The sequence below is a fragment of the Chaetodon auriga genome, chromosome 1, assembly GCF_051107435.1.
Source record: "Chaetodon auriga isolate fChaAug3 chromosome 1, fChaAug3.hap1, whole genome shotgun sequence".
Lineage (NCBI taxonomy): Eukaryota > Metazoa > Chordata > Actinopteri > Chaetodontiformes > Chaetodontidae > Chaetodon > Chaetodon auriga.
In genome coordinates, this window is record NC_135074.1 from 27,235,317 (window position 1) to 27,259,191 (window position 23,875).

The 23,875-nt window shown below is 41.1% G+C and overlaps 1 protein-coding gene across 1 annotated transcript; it reads left to right on the forward strand.

Annotated features, from left to right (window-relative positions):
- Nucleotides 1-1,190: 1,190 nt before the first annotated feature.
- Nucleotides 1,191-14,680, forward strand: bbs4 (Bardet-Biedl syndrome 4). Its single transcript, XM_076732680.1, has 16 exons — nucleotides 1,191-1,263; nucleotides 2,511-2,553; nucleotides 5,583-5,662; nucleotides 7,274-7,337; nucleotides 7,565-7,676; nucleotides 7,930-8,002; nucleotides 8,483-8,536; nucleotides 8,625-8,752; nucleotides 9,498-9,552; nucleotides 9,701-9,769; nucleotides 9,964-10,116; nucleotides 11,008-11,179; nucleotides 11,381-11,450; nucleotides 11,535-11,679; nucleotides 11,775-11,979; nucleotides 13,834-14,680. The coding sequence occupies exons 1-16, from the start codon at nucleotides 1,237-1,239 to the stop codon at nucleotides 13,980-13,982; spliced, it is 1,599 nt and encodes a 532-aa protein (XP_076588795.1). The 5' UTR covers nucleotides 1,191-1,236; the 3' UTR covers nucleotides 13,983-14,680.
- The last annotated feature ends 9,195 nt before the right edge of the window (nucleotides 14,681-23,875 follow it).

The following is a 23,875-nucleotide window of genomic DNA, read 5'->3' on the forward strand; positions in this document are numbered from 1 at the left end:
TCCATCAGTGTGAAGTCACATGTAGATGAATACAAACAGAGGCAGAGTAAGGATGCAGGTGTGCAGGTGTGTGAATGTTAAGGTGGGAGAAACACTTGCTGTTGATTTCAGCGCAGAAATGTGGAGACTGATGTCATGTTTTATTCAAGATGTCTGACCAGGAAACAGACTGAAATGCTTTTTCCAGGTTTGTTTTTGTGAAGTCATGATTTCATACCATGTGTTGAAAAAGGCAGATTTTGTTTTTTTGTCTTGAGCAATGGTGGTCAATAAGCACACTCAAGCACTGTACTTAAATACAGATTTTTGCTAAAGTACTTCCATTAGTATTTCCATTTTATGCTAAGCACCGCTGTATTTTATAAGCAAATAATGTACTTTGTACTTCCCTACATTTATCTGACAGCCGTAGTGCTTTTACACTTATCATGTTTCAGATGTTTTTTTAGGATTTTAGGAGTGACACCAAAAGGCACATTTTAGCTCTAAACTTCTCATGGGTTAATTTAAATAACTGTTCAAATTATCCAATAATATTTCCTAAAAAGCAAAGACTAGATGGTTAACATTGTTTTTCTCCCATTAATCATCTCACGACCCCTCAGATTCACAGTTCCACATCCATCAGCTAAAACTGTAAAACACATTGATGCATCAGTACTAACAATCTAACAAAGTCATATAGATTAAATATATCAGCCACAGGGGACATTTTACTGCAGCACAAGGACTTTCACTTAGATACTTTAAGTGCATTTGTGCTTTTTCTGAACGAGGATTTTGGCTGCAGGCCTTTTACTTGTACATTTAAATGCATTTAAAGTCAATATAACTGCAACCGGTCTTGAGTGAACACTTGCTGTTTTGCAATCTAGGACACACTTTTTGTTTATGTGACCTATTCTAAAAAGAAAAAAACCTATTTCTAACGTCAATAATGGAGAAAACCTAAAATCTGAAACAGAAGCATACCGGCGAATAACTGGCCCTTGTGTTAATGATGTTCCTCATGGCTCGATCTTGTCTATCTGCAAGGCGAGTAGACCCATAGATGCATTATCAAAAGCTCTTTTAGTGCATCCATGTACCGTGAATTATATAATTTTTCTATATCTTGAGCGTCTCGTGGGTGGGAGCCGTTGAGCGCGGCGCCAACAGACATTCAGAGATCCAGCTACACCTCCGCATTCCGCTGCTGTATCCATAGCAACAGCTTCTACTGTTGATCATCCCAAGATGGCGGACGAGGAGAAAGCCTCGGCGGTGAGTGCGAAACCAAAGCTAGTTATCGTTTTCTTGAGTACACACAATCATTCCGCCGGGCGAGGTGATACTGTGATACCTCCTGAGTAAGAGTAATTTTAAGTTTGAGTGTCGCCTTCGTCTAACTCTCGGCGTTTGAATGTTAGCTGCCTGGCTAACCGTTTCTAAGACGCAGCTAAGTTGATTAACGTTACAGCTAACGGTAAATTAGTCTTTAATCTCACTCATTCAAGATAAAACCCGAGCGCTAACAGCTAAAGCTACAGTCAGGCCACAATAGCAGAAATGTGTGGGTAACATTAGACTCTGCTGACCATCGTTAGCCCACGCTTTATACTGTAACGTAGGCTAATGTAGGTTAGATAACGTTATTAACTGTCCAACTCTGCCGTAACTGAAGATGTCTTTACCACAAATCCCAACCGCACTACGAGTATAACATGTAGCGTTTAATATGTGATGAAATATAGAGAGTATTAATACACTGTTTCACCAAAACGTCAGTGGCTGCACCAGAAATAATCCACAAGTGAGTGTAATACGGACTAAATGATGTGAAGCAAAACACTAGGATTGCGCATGCGTTCATCCACCAGCACGCGAGGTGGCTGTATTAAAGCTAATGGAAAGGGGAAACTGCGCTGCAATAACTGATCAAAACGTATAGGTAGTCATTCAGAGTTATAGTGTGTAGTGAGTTTGTAGGGCTGTTGTACTTGATTATTCTTTGATGGTACAGGAATACTAAATGGGTGGGAAAACGTAGCGTGAGCCTGTCTGTTCATGATTTACAAAAAAAATACCCCCAATCACTTATATTGCACCTCTCAGGAGTCTGATCGTTTAAATGATGTATTTGCAGAAAGTGCAGAGCAGTCGAGTGATTTGTTTACTTAGCAAGCCTCTCTGTTAGCTTTAAACTCCTTTGACATACTGGACTGGACTGGAATATACAAAGGCAGTACATTCACAGGCTCATAACATGTAATTGAGAAAGTGCTTTTCAATTCTGTACAATTGTACATGAACACAGCGTATCAGTAGGCAGTCAGTCTGAACTTTGAACTGTATTTCCACACAGCCTGTTAACAGGAAGAAACGAAACCAAAGTCTTTTTGGGTGCCGCCAATCTATTTTGGTCTGGCCAACGTACATACAGCCCATGGGAAATGCATATTTTGCTATGTGACATATACATTGTATGCTGTGATATATATATATATATCCATATATTTCTTATATTTCAGCTCCCAACTGCTACTGAAGCCAAGAAACGTCGAGCACCTAAAGGTACCATGTCACAGTTGATGCTTGCAAGTCATCTTGTGAAATGATTTTCAAACAACACCTTTTTTGTCATTCATTTCCGACACTTTATCTGTAACCGGTAGAGGAAAGTAATTGAGTCAGTCTGGATGTAATCATCCTGCAGAGGTCACCCTCACCCCTCTCTGTACCGTAAGAAGCTGTGTACACAGTGTGCGGCTGAGCCATGTTCCACGTTTTCTCTGTGTGGATCATTGTGGATATTTCATCATCATAATTAATGTCCCATTAACCAATTAATGTTGTTGGTCTTGGATTAAGCTTTTTGTTTTGCCTTGTTTTACAGTGTTTTGTAATTATCATCTGTACTCCAAAAAATGCAAATTCTCTGAGAGCAATTATGTACATGCTATGCTGTCATATGGTATTGTATTTCTTTGCATTTCACATTGCATGCAAATGCTGACTGATGTGTACTTAGTGTAATCTGAGGAGACAAATCAAATCAATGCCCTAAGTATGGTAATGTAAGGTAAGATGACAAAGTAATGAAGTAATCAACCCAGAAACTAAAGACTGGATTTTAATTTGCTTGTGTAATGGAACTGTACTGTAAAACTAAAGTACTAATAACTCCGTAACTAAATCAAAAACAGTAATATTCTTAATTCTGCTTATGACTAATGTGCAGATATTAGAGAAGAAAACAACCATTAAGAGAACAATATTTGGAATAACCTTACAATAGAATGCAGTAAATCTAAGAATGAAATATAAAGCTGTATGACTGTATGCCACACACGTACATGTGCGTAGACTTGAGAGAAAAGGGTCTTTAAAAGCTCCTGCTGAGTTCAAAATAAAAGTCAGATGAATGAACTTCATAGCTCCTTCTACAGGGAGTTGTGACTTCATCATGCCTTACACATACGGTATTAATAAATACATTTGGACCAAAGTCACCTTAATACGAGCAAGGAGTGAACCACCTTGTCTAGTCTAAAAGTCAAAAAATTTGAAATAATCCAGAAAATTTTAGTGAGTTTAATTGTCTCCATAAGCTACCAAATTCACACTCATTCTGTGATTACCATCATGAAATGTAATTAGGGTTATATAATGCACACACAAAATGAATTATGTTAAGTACATTAGATTTTTTTTTTTTTTATTAAATTTTGTGCAATGCAGTAACTACATTCCTGGTAGGGAACATCCAGGAGGAGTTGCAAAATGTGAGCATGCCCGCTAGAAAGACCTAAAATCAGCTTCTGTTAAACCAGCAGGGGGGAAAACTGAACGGCATGAGGTCATCTCACCTGTGTGTGTGTCAGTTTCTTAACATTAGTATAGAAATCTGTCTTATTTTGTCTTTTTCCAAATATTGACACCCACTTCTGTCAAACTCCTGGCAGGAATAAGGGATGGCAGCAGAATATGAGACTAAAACGACTTGACAAGACCAAAGGTTTTTGAAGTTTTTATGGAAAAACTTCCAAAATAATTTTCATCATATTTTCCATTACATTCTCCCCATGTGTCTTTTGATCTCAGCATGCTTCTCCTCTGCTCTTATCCCCTTTTAACAGATGGTTGAAGCACATGGAAGGCAAATCTGTCTTAGCATTAGCCAGATCAAATATAACAATGAGAAAATTCCTCCATGTTTTGCATGCAGTTTTTCACAGGACTATATTTAGGAGACGTCATGCTGGGCTCTTCTTCCTTGCTCCTTTCTACCCTTCTTTCATACAACAGTTGTAGGAATACATATCAGACATGTATCCCATCTCTCCTCACCAAAAAATGCCCTGCTTTGTGTAAGTGGAGACTGGAGCACCGCAGGGCCACAGCTGAAACCCAGAGACAAGAATATTATTGCTGCCTCAGCAGGAAGAAAGCGGATTAGGGTGCTACAAATAGGGCCCTTCTGAATCTTGACGGGGCAAACGTGTGAAGCCCATGCAGTTTCACACTCAGCGATGGAGAGGATTTCTCTGAAGTAGTTGGAAGAGGCTCCAGTTCTCGCAGCAAATCAACAGAGCGCTGCTTGACAGATAAAAACAGAAGGGAGCTTTGGTGTAATTCACACTGTATTTTTACACAGGCAGTTCATTAATGATATCCCCCAATGACAGTGGCAGACTCAAAGCCCGGCACTTCGTTTCACATTGCCGCGAATCCTATTTTTAGCCTCAGAGGAAGGTAGTAGGTGCAAGATAACAGGATTACCAGAATCAAACTTGCTCGAATTGGAATTACGTTTGCCTCCTTGTGAAATGAAATGTTGTACTCCACTGGGAGGAAGACTTGGAACATTGTGGTTGAGTTCTTGAGGTTACCTAACCCTTTCTGAAGCTGCCTTTGTATTGTGCTGCTCATACCTCCAGCATCCCTCCTTCACTCTGTCTCCATAGCCTCTCTGTTCTGTCACAAGCACCTGGCTTGCGAGAGACATTGTTGCCCTGGCAACGAGGAGAATATCTCAACCTGCCGAGACATTAAAAGAGTGACAGAAAAGAAAACAGTAACGAAAAACTTGCTTACAAGGTGACATTTACAGCATGGCGGATGAATTGATTAGAGTTTATCCCTGCGTCTCTGGTTGAAGTGTTAACATCTGTGTTAACTGTCAGATGAAAGACTCACTGGTGACTGCAGAGGGAGGGTTCTTTCAGGATTATTTATTCAGATGACAAATTTAAAAAAAGACTATGAATTAAAAATAGTCCAACTAGTCGTAACTCCTGGTAGTCTGAGCCATCCGTTTGTAAGAGAAAAAACATACTAAGAAGCTAAGCTTCACAGTGTGCTTGATGAATTGACTTGAATGTAGCCTGTGGATTAAGGTATACGTGTTACATCTGTGTTAACTGTCAGATCAGAGACTTACTAATGACTGCAAGAGGAGGGCACTTTCAGGATTAATCATTCAGCTATCAACTAAAAAAAGACATCATCTGAACAGTAAAGGGTAATGAGCTTAAAAGTAGCCCAGATTTTTTTTTGCATTGTACTGTCGTCTTCTTGCCTTATTATATTCTTCCTTCCAGCTCCAGAGCTTCCCATTGTGGAGAGGAGAAACTGGCTAATCCACCAGCACTACATCCGCAAAGACTATGATACCTGTAAGGTAAAGTACCTCCATTCCTCCCCGTGGGTGAGTCTGTCATTGACCTGTGTCTGTGTGCAGAGTTGGTCTCATTGACCTTTGAAACATAATGAAGATAATGAATGCACGTCGTGTACAGGGTGCTGTCTAACACTGTACTTGATTATCACCCAACAAACTGCACTGACCTGTGTATTCCCACATGAAACCAGCCAGTACTTAATAAAATCTCAGAATAGATGCCTGTACTCCTAAGATATATGACTAGAATAGTCCTTCTCACTTTCTCTGAGAAGGTCTCTTGAGCTGAATGAGGCGCAGTATAGATCGGAGGCTGTTGTGATTAATAAATACACTCTCAACCAGTCACATTACTGCTCTCATCACTCTGAAACAGCTGAGCCAATCACAGTGATGCACAATGACAATAGCTCAACAAATAAAGAATCGACTTCTGCAGGAAATCATGCTGTTGTCTGGATGGTGCAGAGGGGCACGATGGGAATCTGCAGCCAGAGGCAGATGGTGTTTTTTTAATAGTCAATCAGTACAAATTTGATGAGAAACCAAAAATAATAAATAGTTTGATGAAGCAGTACATTTGATCGCATCAATCCGACACTGGTTCAGTTTTGATTCTGCGGTGTCTGTTGTTTATTTCACGTTACATATGGTTACATCATAAAATGTGACATACTTGTGCTTGACTCGTAATACATATTAAGAATAAAACATGAACTGCTGATTTTTTTTTTTTCCTTTCAAAAGTTTCTCTCTCAGAGGAGGAGCAAGCCTCGTAACCCAGCGTCTGTCGGGCAGAATACAGAGATATAACGAACTCGCCTGATGCGTGTAGAGGTGTGCGCCGTGCTGTGCGTAATGGCACTGCGTCTCGAGTGACACGTCTCTAATTGGAGGCTGCAGATTTATCAACACATCTGCCCTGCTGCCTTCAGATGGCTGCAGAGATTTCATGAAGTGAAGGAGAAGCTTTTCAGACAGTCTGAAGCAGCTGCATTTGCACAATAGGAAAATGCATTTTTTGATGCTGATTTAAAAGCATCAAGTGGCTGGACAATGTTAGATAAGATAGATTATTTACGTTTCAAGCAAGTATTTGGTTTGATCTTGTTGACAAAATCATCAGACTGACAGCAGATTGATGTTGCTCCGGACACAGATGTGGTTCTGAGACGTCTATTCTCAGAGCGAAGCCTAAGCCACATTTTCCACCAAAATACCAATTCTTGCTCTGCCTCATTTGAATCAGCCTCCCATCTGTTTTCGCCTCTCATACCAACTGTGCAGCCTGCGCTCTGCGCTAGGCACCAAAATACCACACAGCCGGGCAAAGCGAATTTCAAGGTCAGGAAAATACCAAACTGTCAGAGCGCTGCTTGCACCGGTCATTGCACCGCCTCGAAAACAGGGCCGCCTGTTTTGATGTGGATGTAGATGTACAGAACAGGGTGTGATGCATTTTTTTTTTTAATGCAAGTCGTTTAGAGACTGAATCACATTGAAGTTAGTACACATCAGGGATTCTTTCCAAGCATGGTGGCTGTTCATCTCAGCAGCATTCCTAATCACACTTCAGCTGTAGAAATTGTCTCCTGTTCTGTGTCCATGCAGGCGATCATCAAAGAACAACTGCAGGAGACTAATGGAATGTGTGAATATGCCATATACGTTCAAGGTGAGCCGTAGCTTTATCAAAACCGTCCTCTCACACATGGATGATGTTAATTAGTAGCCACATCAAATGAAGGCTCAGTGTCGATTCACAGGCTCCCCAATACATCCTTTAGTTCCCCAAAATCTGCTGGTTGGACCCCATGCTGTGCCTTTGATTTTTAATGTGCTTTTCTACTTCCTCATGTAGATGAAGATCCTCTCTTTTTATGTTTTAATTTCCTGCCACAGCACTAATCTTGCGTCTTGAGGGTAAGATCCAACAGTCCCTGGAGCTGTTTCAGAGCTGTGCCATCCTTAACCCCAGCAGCGCTGACAATCTCAAGCAAGTGGCCAGATCGCTGTGAGTCTACCTCAAGCCTGGGCGCCATCAACCCGTGTCCATTTTAGTAACAAGACAGACATAGGACAGAAATACACAGGCAGACTGCAGGCAGGCTACGACCACGTCTTTTTGTAATACTGATGGGGAAAAATGAATCCAGCCCCAGTGACTGTTTTCACTGTTGCGGGATTGTTAGAATATCTATTCAGCATGCAGTGATTAAGATGGGTTAATTTCTCAGATGGATCATTGTTGTTTGTTCTTTCTGCAGATTTCTCCTGGGAAAGCACAAAGCAGCCATTGAATTCTATCACGAAGCTGCAAGACTCAACGAGAAAGACTGGGTAAAAGAAAAGAAACCCTCTCGTGCTGAGTTTCTGCTTTGTCGTAAAGTTGGAAAGGGAGAGTGTTCAGTGGGCCCAGCGTCTTTCACTCTGGATAGTGTTCCTCCCAAGAATTTCTCCCCACACTTCTGATGGGGAATGCCCAGACTGAACCTCGTTTTCTCCCTTGTGCATCCATTTTTCAAAAAGAACTTGATGAAACTAATTAGCTAACTAATTAAGCTTCCCCATTGATCCAGGACTGTTTCACTCTGAAGCCTATGAAATGGTTTCGCACTGGCCAGGCAGGTGTGCTTTGGAAATTTGAACTGTCCTCTGTAATACCACAGTCAGTAACACAGTAGAATCTGTATTCCACAGAGCCATCGTCTTAAATAACTTGTATATTTGGAATTAAAATTTAGCTCAGCTTTCATCTAGCCCTGTTCAATTAAGCATGCACCAACCTCCCTTGTATAATTTCACATTTTTTCACCTCAGGAGATCAGTCATAATCTGGGATTGTGCTATTTCTTCATCAAAGACTTGAAAAATGTGAGTACGTTGATTTCCGGCACCGTACTGTACAAATTATACTCATTCCTCCGGTGAATTGATCGTTCTCATCTTCTGTCTCCGTCAGGCTGAGGAGCATCTAAACACAGCTCTCCAGATAAATAAGCACGACAAGACTTTCATGATGCTTGGAAAGGTTCATCTGCTGGCTGGAGAAACGGACAAGGCCATCGACGTGTATAAGAAGGCAGTGGAGTAAGTAAAGTTCAGCTGTGGGCGACGTTGAAAAGCACTGAGAGGACATTTAAAGAGGAATCTGTGGAGTTGAAGCTTTTCATCGAATCCAAAGAATCTAAACAAAACCAACCTGTTAATAACTGCACAGCCTCAGCAGGACAGTTTTCTTCATGATGACATTCTCTCAAGAGGCTGAAAGAGATAAAACACGCTGTTTCAGAGGTTACTTCCAAGAGGTTTCCTCTCGATTTATCTGCTGATTTTCACTCTTTGCAGCTCATTTCAATAAGTGGTCGTCCTTCAGTCTCACACAAACTTTGCCGATTTTTAAACCGGGGCCCTTTTCAGTTCAGTTTAAATTTGATTCATTTCGACTCCTATTCACATGTTGAATATTTAAACATTAGGCCGTGGTGTAAATAAGAAAATGACATCAGTGTCTATAATAGAGCTCATTATGGCTACCTCCCGTTGGGGTTAAATGAATTAATCAAGTGCCCCGATACTGGTGTTGCTTTTAATGAGACGTACCACTGTGAATCTTATTTTAATGTAGATCTGCCTCTTCTCTACCTTCTCTACCGTCCCCCCACAGGTTATAATTAATACTCCACAATTATGCTGAATCAAACCCTGATTGAATAATCAGCAGATTCCCTGAATATCAACTATGTTTGCTCAAGAATAAGTGCAGGCATTAAATGTAATTACAGGCAAAGATAAATTGACATTTTTCATTAGACTTGTCTTGTTCTCTGCTCAGATTCTCTCCAGAGAACACTGATCTGCTGACAACTCTCGGCCTGCTGTTTTTACAGGTACGTACTTTTTTTTTTATAACCTTTTCAGTGAAATTATGTGTACACAAGCGACGAGCACTACAGGATTAAGTGACATTTACTGCAGGTGTCAGAAACATCTAAAATGGAGTAGATGTATAATTTTCTGTGTTCGTGTTTTTGCCAGCTCGGGAAATACCAAAAAGCTTTTGAACACCTTGGAAATGCCCTCACTTTTGACCCCAACAATTATAAGGTACGTGGGTCTTGAAACACACATTGTATAAACTTTTCTGTGAAGCTACCTGTGTACAGCGAGGTGGACTTCTTTAAAGCTGTCAAAATAAAAGGTCATTCTCTCTCAGGTGGCACAGTCCGTCTTTCATCACGTGCAGTTTCAAAGGGCACGTCTTCTTCTGATACCTCTCTAATCATTGTTTTTATTCCCAGGCCATCCTGGCCGCAGGCAGCATGATGCAGACCCATGGGGACTTTGATGTGGCCATGAACAAGTACCGAGTGGCAGCGTGCGCCGTGCCTGAGAGCCCCCCTCTCTGGAACAACATCGGCATGTGCTTCTTTGGAAAAAAGAAATATGTAGCTGTGAGTAATACGCTTCTCTTCTTTGTCAGTTTGGCTAATATTTAATTTGCGTTTTTTTTTCTTTTTGTTCCTTAAAAGAGGACATTTTGCATGAAGTTCAAAGTAAATACCAGCAGCGGTGGAAAGTAACTTGATGTGACATTTACTGTTACAGTTTTGAGGTGCCTCACTGGATTATTTACATTTTATGCTAATTTACTTCAGATTTAAAAAACATGTTGTAAGCTTAGAAAATAAAATGCATTGTTATGTGTTAAACCAGTGGTTTCCAAACCTTTTGGCGTGTGACTTCTTTTAAAAAATGTCTTATTATGCCACTTATGCCAAGATTTCAACCAAAAGAAATAATGAATACAGATTTGTGTTGTAGAACATTGTGTTTTCATCTTTCCTCTCCCATTAATCATCTCGCAACCCCTCAGATTTGTCTTGTGAGTCTCTGGGAGGCTTTTACTTGTGGTACATGAAGTACATTTTGTTGTTAGTTTGCATTTGGTGTTACTCAAAAAAACATGTTGTGTATCCTTGAGGTCTAACCAACCTGCAATGTTTATGTCATCCATATTTATCAGCTTGCAGTCTTCTTCTTCACTGCCTTTGTTGCATTAGTGTGTTTCTTGGTGTTTTACTGCCACCCGTTGATCGTTGTAATAGTGTGAAACCATCGGCTGAAAGGTGCATCACACCACACGTATGCGTGCGCATTACCCTTAAATGAATTAACTTAATAAAGCTTAATTTGATCGATGTGTCCCTGAAGCATCTTAAATCCACCACCGTTCAGAATCTGTTGTTTCTCAGCTTCTTCATCGGATCATGCATTATTAAAATACTTGCCTAACAGTCCTGTCAGCTGTTGACTTCTCTCTCCAAACCTCATTTCTCCCACAGGCCATCAGCTGTCTGAAGCGGGCCCACTACTTGTCTCCTTTTGACTGGAAAGTGCTGTACAACCTGGGTCTGGTACACCTGACCATGCAGCAGTATGCCTCGGCCTTCCACTTCCTCAGCGCAGCCATCAACCTGAACCCACGTATGGGGGAGCTCTACATGCTGCTGGCAGGTAATGAGTTAAAGAGACGGAGAAATAATTCATGGCTGGATCACATCTTTAAAGAGTAAACCGATGATTTGTGGCTGAAATAGTGGCAACAGTTACTGGGTATGTAGGAGTTTATTGTTGTGCAGGTTATGTGCAATAGCTTTTAAAAATACATCCTACATTCAACAAACTGTTTAAACCACTCACACTCTTTCTGAACAGTGGCTCTGACCAACTTGGAGGATGTCGAGAATGCCACCAGAGCCTATGAACAAGCTGTGACAATGGATGAGTGAGTCTGTCTTACGCTCTCTGACTCACATGTCTGTTAATTTGAGTCTGTAGTCTAATCACTTAATATCCTCTTTTCGTCCAGATCCAACCCTCTGGTCAACCTGAACTTTGCCATCTTCCTCTACAATCATGGCGAAAAGAAGGGAGCTCTGGATCAGTACCAGGAGATGGAGAGGAAAGTCAACGTACTCCGAGACAGCAGTAGCAACTTTGAGTTTGATTCTGAGGTACTGAAGAGACTGTTGACGATGATGTCTCAGAGTCAGCATTTGCAGCCATTACTTACGGTATTTTTAAGTCTTTGCCTGCGTGTCACTAACAGCTGATGGACATGGCTCAGAAGATGGGAGCTGCCCTGCAGGTGACAGAGAGCCTGGTGTGGACCAAACCAGGGAAGGACTCCAAATCAAAACCAAACTCTGCAGCAGCAACCAAAACCCCTGGTGCTCCCCTTGGTACGAACCAAGCTCTGGGCCAAGCCATGTCCTCTGCCGCGAGCTACAACAAGAACATCCAGCTACCAGCAGGTACAAGCTACAGCAGGGGGTGTAGAAAGTGTCAGTTTATATTCTGTCGCCTCTGCGTAGCTTCTGGTTTCGATATGTGACACAAACTTAAGTGGTGAAGCTTGAAATAAGCTCTGAATCAGGTTCTGATGAGACCGAGCAGGCTGAACATTTCTCTTTTGTTCTGAGCACAAACTCAAAATGAGGTGAGCGCGTAAATTATTTTTCATCCGAAAAGTTCAGAGTTTCACTGTCGGTGCAGGTGATGACAAATTTCACAGTCTCCGCCTCTTAACATTAAACCAAAGCCCAATTTTCCATTTTAAATGGGAACTTAAAAATACCTCTTCCCTGTGTATTCACAGCCTCTTGCCTGAACTAGTAGATTGAATACATGGGCTAAGGCTAAATGGGATATGTGAAGAAAGAAGCTAACCTCTAGCCAGTATATATTCTTGACAACAAAGGAAAGTCAGTGGGGTGGAAAAAGGACACACAGGCAGGCTAATACATTCAAGGCTACTCTGAAATGATTGTTGCAGCTTACAGTTCTCGAACGTAAATGGACGGGAGTGATTTTCTGCACAAGAGCCTGTGGGCTGTTTTCTCCCGCTTTTGTTTGGCTGTTTACAGATAACAGCAGAACAATGCATCCATGTTCAGTGACAGACATTTTACATAATTACACAGCTCAATCTGTCTGCTTTCTAACACTCAGCAGCCAGCGTTCGACGACCAGCATGTTGTGAATATACAAATATAGCCTGTAAATGTACCTAACGGCTAGTTAATGCCTAACAGTATACCATCAAGTCACTGCGAGACATGGTGCCTATTTAAAGTGGAGGTATGTATTTGCTGGTGTCAGTGTCTTTATTGCTATGCTGTAACAGCTAGTCTGTAAATACATTTTGCTGGAGGTCAGGATCCATCTATGACAGGCAGGAACCTGCTGAATGTGAGTGGTTATTAAAATTCAGACACTGTACATGAAAAACAACTTACCCCTCAAGACCTGGTTTGGGGTTTTGGAAAGGAAGAACTGTCAGAGTGCAGGGAGTGGATCAAAACCATCGGCCAAAGTTAAGCAATTAAGAAAAGATATTTAAAAAGCAACGTCAGTCTTTTAAAAGGTAAGTTTTGTTTGTACTGTCGTGTTTTACAGGCACTCAGAAGGCCCCTGCGTCTCACCCGGTTTTGTTGTTAAAGTCAGAAACATGGTGTTAAAGCATCAAAGTGCTGCTCCGTAATGCTTCATCAACTCTTTAATGTGATGAAATTGCACTATTTAAACAAGCCAATCTAAATTGCCTGTCTGTGGGATGTCACAAGTGGAAAATGTAATTATATGCAGTGTCTAACTTTTCTAAAGGTACGCTCACATTAGGCCTCAGAAATGATGCAGTGTCGTGGTTTCAGTGTTGGTAACAAATATTTTACAGAGCCATCGAGACGCTGCAGTCTGCAGTCTGATAGTTTGATATCGTGTGAAACGTCGGTGTTTCTCTCGGCCTCTGTTGGGATCTGTTGGTTCACATCCACACGGCTGTAAAGTTGAACAGAGATGAACCCTGACCTGCGAGTTCGCCATCGCCAGCTTGAGTTCGTCTGTTGTGTCGGCTTTAATTGGAGCGAATGGGACCCAGAGCAGATATTCACCAGATGGAAGCACAGTGTGACTGTGTATTAATTCAGAGTCTGAATCGAGTTCTGTAGTGCTGGATATGACACATCAATGGAAGGTGTGTGAAGAGGAAAACCACAAACTAATCACATCTGAAGTTTCTGAGTAAAGCTGCAGATGTGAATGTAAATGTGAGCGTGAACTTAAAGTGAAAAAAATGGCGTCCTCTGTTGTGCTTCTGTTATTCTCAGGCGTTTCCAAAGGCCCCTCCATGCCCCTCGAGCCAGAGCCAGATGTGGAGAAGGCCCCCAGCCCGCCGACCGATCCTCCAGGCTCCCCAGAACCTGCAGAGTCAGCCAAACCCAGAACTTCCAAGAGGAAAACCAAGGTGGAGGCATGAATTAGCTCGGTGGCTACTGTCTGTGTCATAAGATCGCTCTCATGTTATGGAGGCAAAAACAGCCAAGCTCTTTGTGGTTCGTTAGCTCATCGTAGTTCGACACGAAGCTTTGAGTTATCAGCTTCTAGTTTAGGTACATGATGCAAAGACGTTTCATGTCCTACACAATACTTTACACTGAAAATGGTCAATGTGCACTTTTTTCACACCATTTATTTCAGGAATATTGAATGTCAGTTCAGCACTTCACATTTTTCAAACCAAACTTCTGGGAAAATCAACTGTTTCTGGTAAATCTATGTAGACGCGGCAGGTTTGGTGCAAATGTCAAAACCAATCGACAAAAACTAGCCGACAGAATGGGAACGGGCCGTTTGTGCAGGCGTTACGTGGATGAGCTCAGCAATAAGGCTAAATGATGCATTCTGCTTGTATTGACATTTCAATGGAAGGCGTCAGTCCTCTGCTGCTGGGAGTCCCATCAGCTTAATGAATGTGAAGGAAATGCTGCGACAATCACTTCTAAAGTCCAAGGAGAGAAAGGGAGACTTGAATAGTTACAGGATGTTATTCGTTTGTGCGATAGGACTCTTTCTGAGGGTTGAGTGTGAATAGCCACACATGCTTTTCTATGTGGATAAATGTAATGTTTATAGAGAGTAATGTATTTAAAATTAAATAAGAAACTTTAAAGAAAACAGCTGCTTCGCCTGTTCGATGAAGTCCTGTGTGTGGGTGTGGGTGTGCGTGTGCGTGTGTGTGTTGTTTCATACTGTTTTCTCTTGTTAAGGTCATTTGGTTCAGCAGACACCACCAACAGGGGACAGTGTTGTTTAAGAGCTTTCAGAGTCTCTCAGTTATCTGACACACAATCCATGTTCTGAACACAAATATTAAAACTAAACACAAACGAACACATTTCTGTTCTCCGCAGTAGAATTATGTGTTGATATTTGTCATATGTGATTTCTCATATATGTGGACAGAATTGAAGTAATCACCAAGCAAACGTGCAAGCAAATGTTTTCAGTCATGCTGCTAATGTTTGAGGTAAGAAAAAAACATGAATAAGGCACCAGACTGCTGTGGTTTAAGATCGGACCTCATGAATTATCAGCACCGAAGGTCACATACAAACTGAATTATTTATGATTGGGAATTACAATATGGATGAGGCAATTTGTTCATATTAACCAAAGATATTCATGAAATATATCCCCCATATGTCAAGTCTACATGCATAGGGATGTGTTTATTTCTGTGTATTTAATGTTTGGTGGCGTTTAACTGTTCAACCACTGGTTAAACCACTACTAAAAAGACACAAAGGAAACTGCTCAGAGGAATCAAAATTCTATCTGCGTTTCAGGAAGTGAAGACTCGTACCCAGAATCACCAACAGAGCCTCCAAATCCCAAAATCACCTCCCTGCTCGCTGTCGGTGTTTCAGAGCTCTGCCGTGAGATCATTAACTGTCGGTTTGGAGGGGCTTTGGGATTTTTGGTGGGGGGGAGTCTCAGGTGCAACAACAAAATTAAGGGCGTATTTCTGAATATGTTTTAAATGATGATTACAACTCAAACTCTGAAAGGGGTTCACTAAAGTAAACCAGTTTCAGTAAAGGACTTTTTATTTTCTTTGCAGTTTTACTTACACATCCCGAGATGATAAAAACGACAGACGCTTGACTGAGTAATTATTTGAGGTAATAGTCGATCAGAAACTCTCAAACTTGACTGCAGCTTGGAGATGATTAGACGTCTTCCCTTCGTAAGAACAGGCTTCGCGCTGTAGGGGCATTTTAAAGGCCTCTTCATATGGTGTTTGATCAGAATGAAATGAATTCATCCTGTTTTTTATTTATCCCTCATGGGCCTCACAGATGCTTCTTCTAACTGGATGTGATTTTTTTTTTCCTTTTTGAGGACAGCTTGTAGGACTGAGAGCATTTCCATGTTGGGTAAGATGATATAAATTTGTTTTGAGGGTACATATGTCCTCGTCCTCCGGCTCAGGACAGACTGGATGCTGCTGTGGGTCGCTGAGGTTACTGCCTGTCAGTCTCTCTCTCTTCTAGCTTGTGTTGTGGTCGTTTGTCCTCGTAATGCTTCGACATGGAACAAAGTTATCTCAGGACACTTTCCATATCGAGCAGATCCAGACCAAACTCCTTTATGTACAGACTCCCAAGCACTTGGTGACGACGGCGAGGAAAAACTTTCCTTTGAACAGGCAGAAACCTCGAGCAGAACAATAATACATAGAACAATATTATGTGTATGATAATGGACGTGTTTTGCAGCTGATGTATTTTCCTTGACAAATCCACCCCACACATATCATTACTTTGTATCGTCTCTGATTGAACTTGGATGGTACATGCTGATTAGTAAGCTGTACCACATTTCAGACGATGTTTTTCCCCTCAGTGTTCGTTTCCTCAACGTGCCGTGATATTACTCCGTTTCCTGGAAACAGGAAATTTGTCCGGTTTTCTTCACTGTAGTGAAATAAAGCTGTACAACCTGAAAACAGGAGGATCCCTCCCGCTGTGCAAGAAAGTACAGGGTTTATTATTTTAATTGTATATATATAATTATTTATTTTTTATTCAGCTTGGCTGGATGTCTGTTTTGAAGTGTCTGTAGAATAAATTTCCCACGTGGGACACATTCGACTATATGTTTATTGGCGCTATTTATCTCCCTTTTTGTCTAATTCTTTTTAGCAAGGAGTGCTCATTTATGGAGCCAAGATAAGCTCAGTGGAATATAAACGGATATGGTTCATGTTTTTTTTTTTTTTTTTTGGTATGTTTAGAGCTTAATTTGATGGCTTATATGTATTAAACATGCTGATTCATATACAGTGTAGAGCTAAGAATACCGTCATCACCCTTTAATCCTTGACAGAGTTAAACACTATCTGTAAACTACCTTCTTGGAGAATGACATCGACGAGTCCTCCTGCCTCTGCTGCATGCTGTCGTTGAAGACTGAATCCTGTCAGAGCGTGGTTTGACCCTGAAGGTGCACGCAGCAGCAGCAGCAGCAGCCATTGATCAGCCAGTGTTACCGTTCTTTGCTTTTTATGTTGTGACAATGCAGAAATGCATCTACTGTACATGCGCTGCCATTATCGCCGAGAGACTGTGGTTTTTTCATTAGGCCCTTGTTAAACTGTGCATGCCTGAATTGCCTGTGGTCGTAAGTTTTACAGGCCAGCTGATGGCCTGTAAATTACTGCTCCTGCTGCAGTTATTTTTCAGTGCAGCTGTGGAAGATTGGTTTTCCATTTCTCATCTTTCTACAATTCAAATCGCCTGTGGAAGCGTCTCAGTACCTCATGGAAGTTTCATTTAGAGTTCTCCGGCTCCAGGGAATGGTAAGTTGTGCTATTTTCTCATTGTGGGTTTTTTGGGGGGGGTTTTTTTGATTCAGTTTTTGTGTACTGTCGAGGATGTAACTTAAACTGATAGGCCTCAATAAATCCAGTGTCATTACAGTAATGGTAAGATGTGGTTGTGAAATAAGACTCATTTTACTTTATTTTCCTCTGTTAAATTCCCATCTTGGGCTTCTTTTTATAACTTTTATACTGTTTTGAATGTTGTTAGCTCTGACAGTCTCACTTGTTGACTGACTTGTTTGCCAGGATGCTCACAGCTGGCAGGCTGTGTTTTTGTTTGTTTCATGGCAGCACAGAGCAGACGAGGCCAAAGAGTAAGAAATGTTTTATTGCCTTTGTCCACTCAGCCTTTCTTATTTGATATTTGAATTCTAGCTGTCTGGATTTTGGATAAGCTCTGCCCTTAACCTTTACTCCCGTTTTCCTACTTTGCAGTTCTAACCTCAGCTTTTCACGTGTACATGACATAAAACTACTGTAATTCTGTCCACAGCTCCTTATGCAGTCTCTGCCCCTTGTCTGGCTCATTTAAATGGCTCCCCAGATAGTAAGAAGGTCTCGAGTATCAAGCTCAGTACTAGTCCTCCACACACTGTCTGTCTTTTTTCTCTTTAGTTACCTCAGTTACACATCATTTGTGTCCAGTTTCTTCTGAGCTCAGCAGAGTCTCTCCACAAGCCGTGTCCCAGTTCCATACTACATGCTAATTATAGCACTAATCTTTATAGTATGCTGTTTTTAGTTATTACGCAAGAAATACAGATACTTAAGTGTTTTACTAGTATGTGCACCATGCAAATACAATAAAACTTCAACTTTATAATGCCACTGCCAGTTAAACTTAACATACAATCATGTTTCTTTCTAAACTGTAATAGTTATTTTTATGGTTTCTGGGCATCTCCTTCATTGTCTTTGAGCACTACATCGAGGGAAAACAGTGTCTAACAGTCCACTCACTGATCAAGTGATTTTTAATAGTCTATAAATACTGCATCCTTAGCCATGCAAGCGGCGTGATCACACGGATGGCCATGCCGCTCTGCTTGTCGGTTAGTTCACCGCTTTAGTTCAGACTGAAGCATCTCAACAAGCTAATGTTGCACAGATGTTTGTTGACGTTGGTGATCCTCTGACCTTCCTCTGGTGCCACCATGGCGTTCACATTTGTGTTTTTAATGATGTCTTAACAGTCATGGGATGGATTTCGATGACATTAGGAAGTTTGCACACTGATTAATCCTCTGACTTTTCACTTAGCTCCTAAAAATTTTAGTTTGTTCAATATGTTTATGACCAAACACCTGCAAAACTAAAAACTGACACTGTATGTATCTTGCTAATCAGCATGCTAACATGCTAAACTAAAATGGCACACATGGTTAACATCAGTATGTTAGCATTTACGCCCTATGTTGGCATACTGAATTAGCATTTGTCTCAAAGCAAGTTTAGCCTCACAGAGCTGCTAGCATGGCTGCACACTTGTAGTATACTTCTTTTGTCACCTATCCAACATGAACATGCTTCAAAACATTATTTTTCTTAAAATTACTGTGTAGTATGATACTGAATATGCATATTTGGTAGGTAGCTCCTGAAAAGCAGATCTCTACACAGGTCTCAAATCAAACAGCATCTAAATCAAAGATTATAATTTCTGAAATGTTGCCTGTTTATCAGAAGAAAGCCCTCTCAAATAAAAGTACAGAAGGCTTCATGGTGACATAACATTGATCCGTCCTGTTTACGTTCAGGTCATAGAGCCAGATGAGGAACCACGAGGCTGGACGAGGTCACGGTGTCAGGTGACCAAGGTGACAGCAGAGAAGCTTGGGCGAGGTCACGTGATTCCTCCCTCTCCATCAAGGTAAGCATCTCTGATATCTTTGAGGTCACACTTTAGGTTTAGTAAGTGATTCCATCCACCTGTTCGACAGAACACAAGATGATTTATCAATTTCTCAATAGGAGCGCTCAGCCTTTAAAATTTATGTACTGAATTCATGCACTGAAGGCTGATATGATGTGCTGAAATTACCTGGACCCTCGTTTATAAAAATTGCAGTCACTAATGAATCTTTAATGGTATCTTAGGCTCATCTTTCAGTTTATACATGAATTTAATTTATGAAATGATCTAAATGAAGCTGAGTCTGCCCATTTAGAAAACATGTTTTGGCCCTGTCTAATACAAGCCACCTCGGGGATTGCAATAAATCTTCCATCTCATTCCTTACGGATCAATCTACAAATTTCTAGGCAGCACCACTGGCATCTAAATGTAATGGTGTTGAAACGGAGGATTCAATCCTGAACCCATCAATTTTGTTTAAAGATTAAACTCGTTTTGAACAGTAATACCAGCGCCATTAAAATTTTAGGCCACTTTTTATCAAAATATTTATGCAGCCTGCATGCGGCTCACCATGGGGGTTCACATGTGGTTCTCAAGCCCGAAGAAACCTCAGCACAGCATGCAAGTAATGTGCTCCGCCAGATATGAACCTGGTTTAGAATCGATGCATGTCAAGTTGATGTTTTACAGACATCTTTTTCTCCTGCACACATGGTAAGATCAAATACATTACTGAGGCTTTTCTGCAAATGAAACACTTCAGCTCTCATCGGCTGAGAGGCATTATTTATATACAGCGCATACAGAGTAAGAACAGTTTGTGCAACATGCCTGACCACAAAATCAATGCATTTTCACTTGTTTAAATATGCCGATAATTGCACACATTTTCAGGCTCTTGTGGAACCTTGGGTCATTCCTCCATGCAGGAAGTTGTCGGATGCAGCCCAAAGCTTTTCAAGCAACCAACAAGCAGTTCTGATAAAGCATTCTAGCAATTTAGGCTGATGATATTTTGTAGTTTTCTTATTGCAGATTCCATGAAAAAAGCATGTATTGCTTGTGTTCCTTAAGCTTAGCCTGGTCCAGAGCTCCACTGTGTCCAAAAGCTAATAACAACACATCAGTGAGCCACACTGTTAAAGTGGGGGACGTAATCTTTCATGACCATGAACATGAGCACCGTAGTTTATTTTGAGTCAAATGCTGCTGTTGTAAATGCTCCAAATGTGTGTTAATCCACGGCTGAATGTTGTCCCCAACAAATGCACCATTACTGTAAACTACAGTGGTAAACTACAGGCTTTTAAAAAGTATTTCATATAAAATATGTGGTTAACAGTGAGACAAATTTTTGATCCCGTTTAAATGGTGCCATGAAGTACACATGATGATGTTTGTCAATTTAAATTTAGATTTTGCAAGTCAAGAAAGTAGTATGAAGTATAAGACTGTGAAAATGCAGAATTAGAACGACTTCACGCCCAAAAGTCATGTGACGTCAGGTGATGCGTTTACCACCTCGTAGATCCAATCCTGCATGCTCGCTCTTTCGCAGAGCTGCAGCTCCAAACATGGCCAGATTGCCATGTGCCAAGGTGACAGCCATGTTGGTGTGTTGTGCGAGACAAGAGATGTGGTTCACTGAGCGTTTTCACATAGACTAAATGGTACTTTTCTATTCTTACTTTTCATTTCTTAAAAAGGGAACTCTTATTGGTGATATAAACTGACAAACATCACATGTGTAATTCATGGTACGAGTCAAACGGGATCAAGTAAGGATTCGTCTCCCGCCATTGAGTGTATTTTTTTTGAAAGAAGGTCCCCTGGAGGACACCGGAAGGGGACGCACTTTGACTGTCTACATATATTCATGACCTGATTTTAGAGACTTACGACTTCCGTCAGAACGAACAGGCTTGAACACAGCGACTCAGACAAGTTTGAAAGTGATGGCTTTGGTCTATTTTTTGGGATTTGTTGACAATAACAATGGTAGAGAATAACAGCAGCTTTATCATTTAAGCTACGATGTGCAGCGCCTCGTGGGAAGGCTTTAAAAATTAATTTGAAATGACAAACATATCAACATCAGTGGCTGACTGAAGGGAAGCTGAACCTGTGTTCGCTTGTTGTGTACGAGTATCCTATAGTACTATTCTACGTGGGATCGCGGCACATATAGAATTGATTTAACTTGTTGGTTTTTACGGGTGACGTCCTAAAGGTCAGAGGACATGAGAAACATTCAAACCCTCTGCAGAGAGTGTAGGCAGCAACAAAAGATGAGAGCTATCTTTCATCAGCCGTAAATATTTTCCATACCTCCATCTGAGGCATCTTTGAGCTGGAACTACACCTCTAATCGACGCAGAGCCCTGACCAGAGGCTGAAAAGAACGTTTTTCTGAAGACTGATTAACAAGGCCGGCCGTTTGAAAAGCAGCATTTCTCAGGTGCCGTTTCAGCTCAACAGCTTAATTTCTGTGCGTATATTTTCAGTACAGCACATGTTCATAAGTCTCTTTATGGTTTACCTTCTTGAATTTAAGTTGCACTAACCAGTATTTTCATATCAACAGTGGGTCAAATTGCCATGTGGAATAGTAACACCTTTAGCTATAACGAGCAGCTGTTTTCAGAAACAAAGCTCAGATGAACCCACAGCATGCTAACAGACAAAGTTAGCTAATCACTGGTGAACATAGCGCACCATTTAGCAGCTAAAAGATCTGTGTTTCTCTCAGGAGTTGGTGGAGACCAAAGCAGGGCTAAAAGAAGAGTCAATATTGGACTTAACATTTGTTCGGTGGCCAGAAACACGACACCATATGAATGCTAATGTTGCTACGTCACTGTTGGAAGTGTAGTTGCTAACTGGTTAGCCTCACACTTTAGATTGATTATGACTTTTTCCAGCGTGTTGTGAATTTGCACCTATAAAAGAAACAACAGTGGACTTCACGCTGAGGATCCTTATCTGTATTCTGTCTTTCTGCACTTCCCGGCCTGCTGACCATATCAACGTCCAGAAACTAGACTTCTCAGTATTTAAGAGGCTGTTTTATTAATTCACGACCGCTCACTCCAACTTTCGGTCCAGTTTCACCGTAACAAGGGTTTATGCCTGGGTGGAGACTTCAGAGCAGAAGGGGGGCATAAATCAGTTTTATCAAGCAGACATATAAAAGGTGGTAATCAAAGCCTATTACCAGGGCACAGCAGATCAAGACTTTATTTGTTACACTCCACTTCAGCTCTGCAAAATCATGATCAATAGATGATTAAACTCACTAAATCAAGCGTGTTTTTGTGTTTTGGGGCTCAATTTTCTTTTCAGTGCATGAAAAGCACTTCCTCGTTGATGTCCAAATTTAGGCGGTTGTTATTCCTTCCAATAAGACTTCTTTATGGCGCGGGCTGAATTGCTTCGCCTGCTCTGGATGTATGCATCGCGCCTGTGATCAGGGACAACAAACGGTGTAAAAGAAAAATTTCCCAGCGGAGTGCTTCTCCTGCTCTCCGTGGTGATTTGGCAGGCTGTAAAGAACCGAGAGGATTCTGAGCCAGCGAGTGAAATAAGACCTCAGCGCTCAGACTTTAGACACACTGTATTGTTTACAGTCGTGCTGTATAGCAGATGTGGCATAATATTTCTATCTCAGTGAAATACTGCGTTGGTGTTGTACTTCAACTTGTGTGAGCGGAGCCTGGAGATCTGACCTGATTTTACTGCTATAACCGCTTCAAAGGAACAGATCAGATGGTAAATAGGTCTGATACTGCATTTATCACCATTCAGTTAAAAGCAGCAGAGACAGAGCAGAGCCACCACATCCACAACATTTCACTTCATGTATGAGGTTACAGTGATTCTGATACTGTTTATGGGTGGTATTGCAGTTTTTTAGACTATATTTCTTGTACTGAAACCTCCTTGCAACACTGTTGTCTAGTCTCAGTTCAAAGAATAGTTTGACATTTTGTTAAATATGAGAAGATGGATACCGCTCTCATCCTCTGTGGTAAACATGAAGCTACAACCAGCGGCCTGTTAGCTTAGCTTACAGCGGTGGAATGTAACTACGTACTTTTACTCATGTACTGTACTGTATACTTCTACTCCACCACATATACGTACAGAGAGTAAAATATTGCACTTGTTACTCTACCGCATTTGTCTAACAACTTTAATTACAACTTATTTTGCAAATTAAAAGTTTACATAACCTTTCTGTCAAGTGAAAATCAGGCATCGCCAAAGTTTAATTTTACTGCACATCTGAATACTTCTTTCACCACTTAATGAGGACTGGGGACGGGGAGAAGCAGTTAGCAGTTAGCACAGCTCTGTCTGACAAAATCTGCATTTCGACAGCTCTGAAGCTCACTATTTAACTTGCAGTGACTTCCTGGAGTCACAGTGTCAATGTGACCTTGCCGTGCAACCATTGTTGACTCAGCCCATATATGCTCGTGAACATTTTTTCTGTAAAAATGCAAATTCATCTTTAGAGGTGCTGCTTTGCAGATTGTGTTACGTTTGTATGGAGCCAGGCTAGCTGTTTCCCTCTGTTTCCAGTCTTCATGCTAAGCTAAGCTAACAGGCTTCTACCTATAGCCTT

What these genes read in the sequence shown, in the direction of transcription:
- bbs4 (XM_076732680.1), top strand. Translation starts at nt 1,237, where the DNA reads ATGGCGGACGAGGAGAAAGCCTCGGCG. An exon ending in TTGACCCCAACAATTATAAG is followed by an intron (nt 9,770 to 9,963) that starts GTACGTGGGTCT and finishes TTTTATTCCCAG; the next exon opens with GCCATCCTGGCCGCAGGCAG. An exon ending in ACTTTGAGTTTGATTCTGAG is followed by an intron (nt 11,680 to 11,774) that starts GTACTGAAGAGA and finishes TGTCACTAACAG; the next exon opens with CTGATGGACATGGCTCAGAA.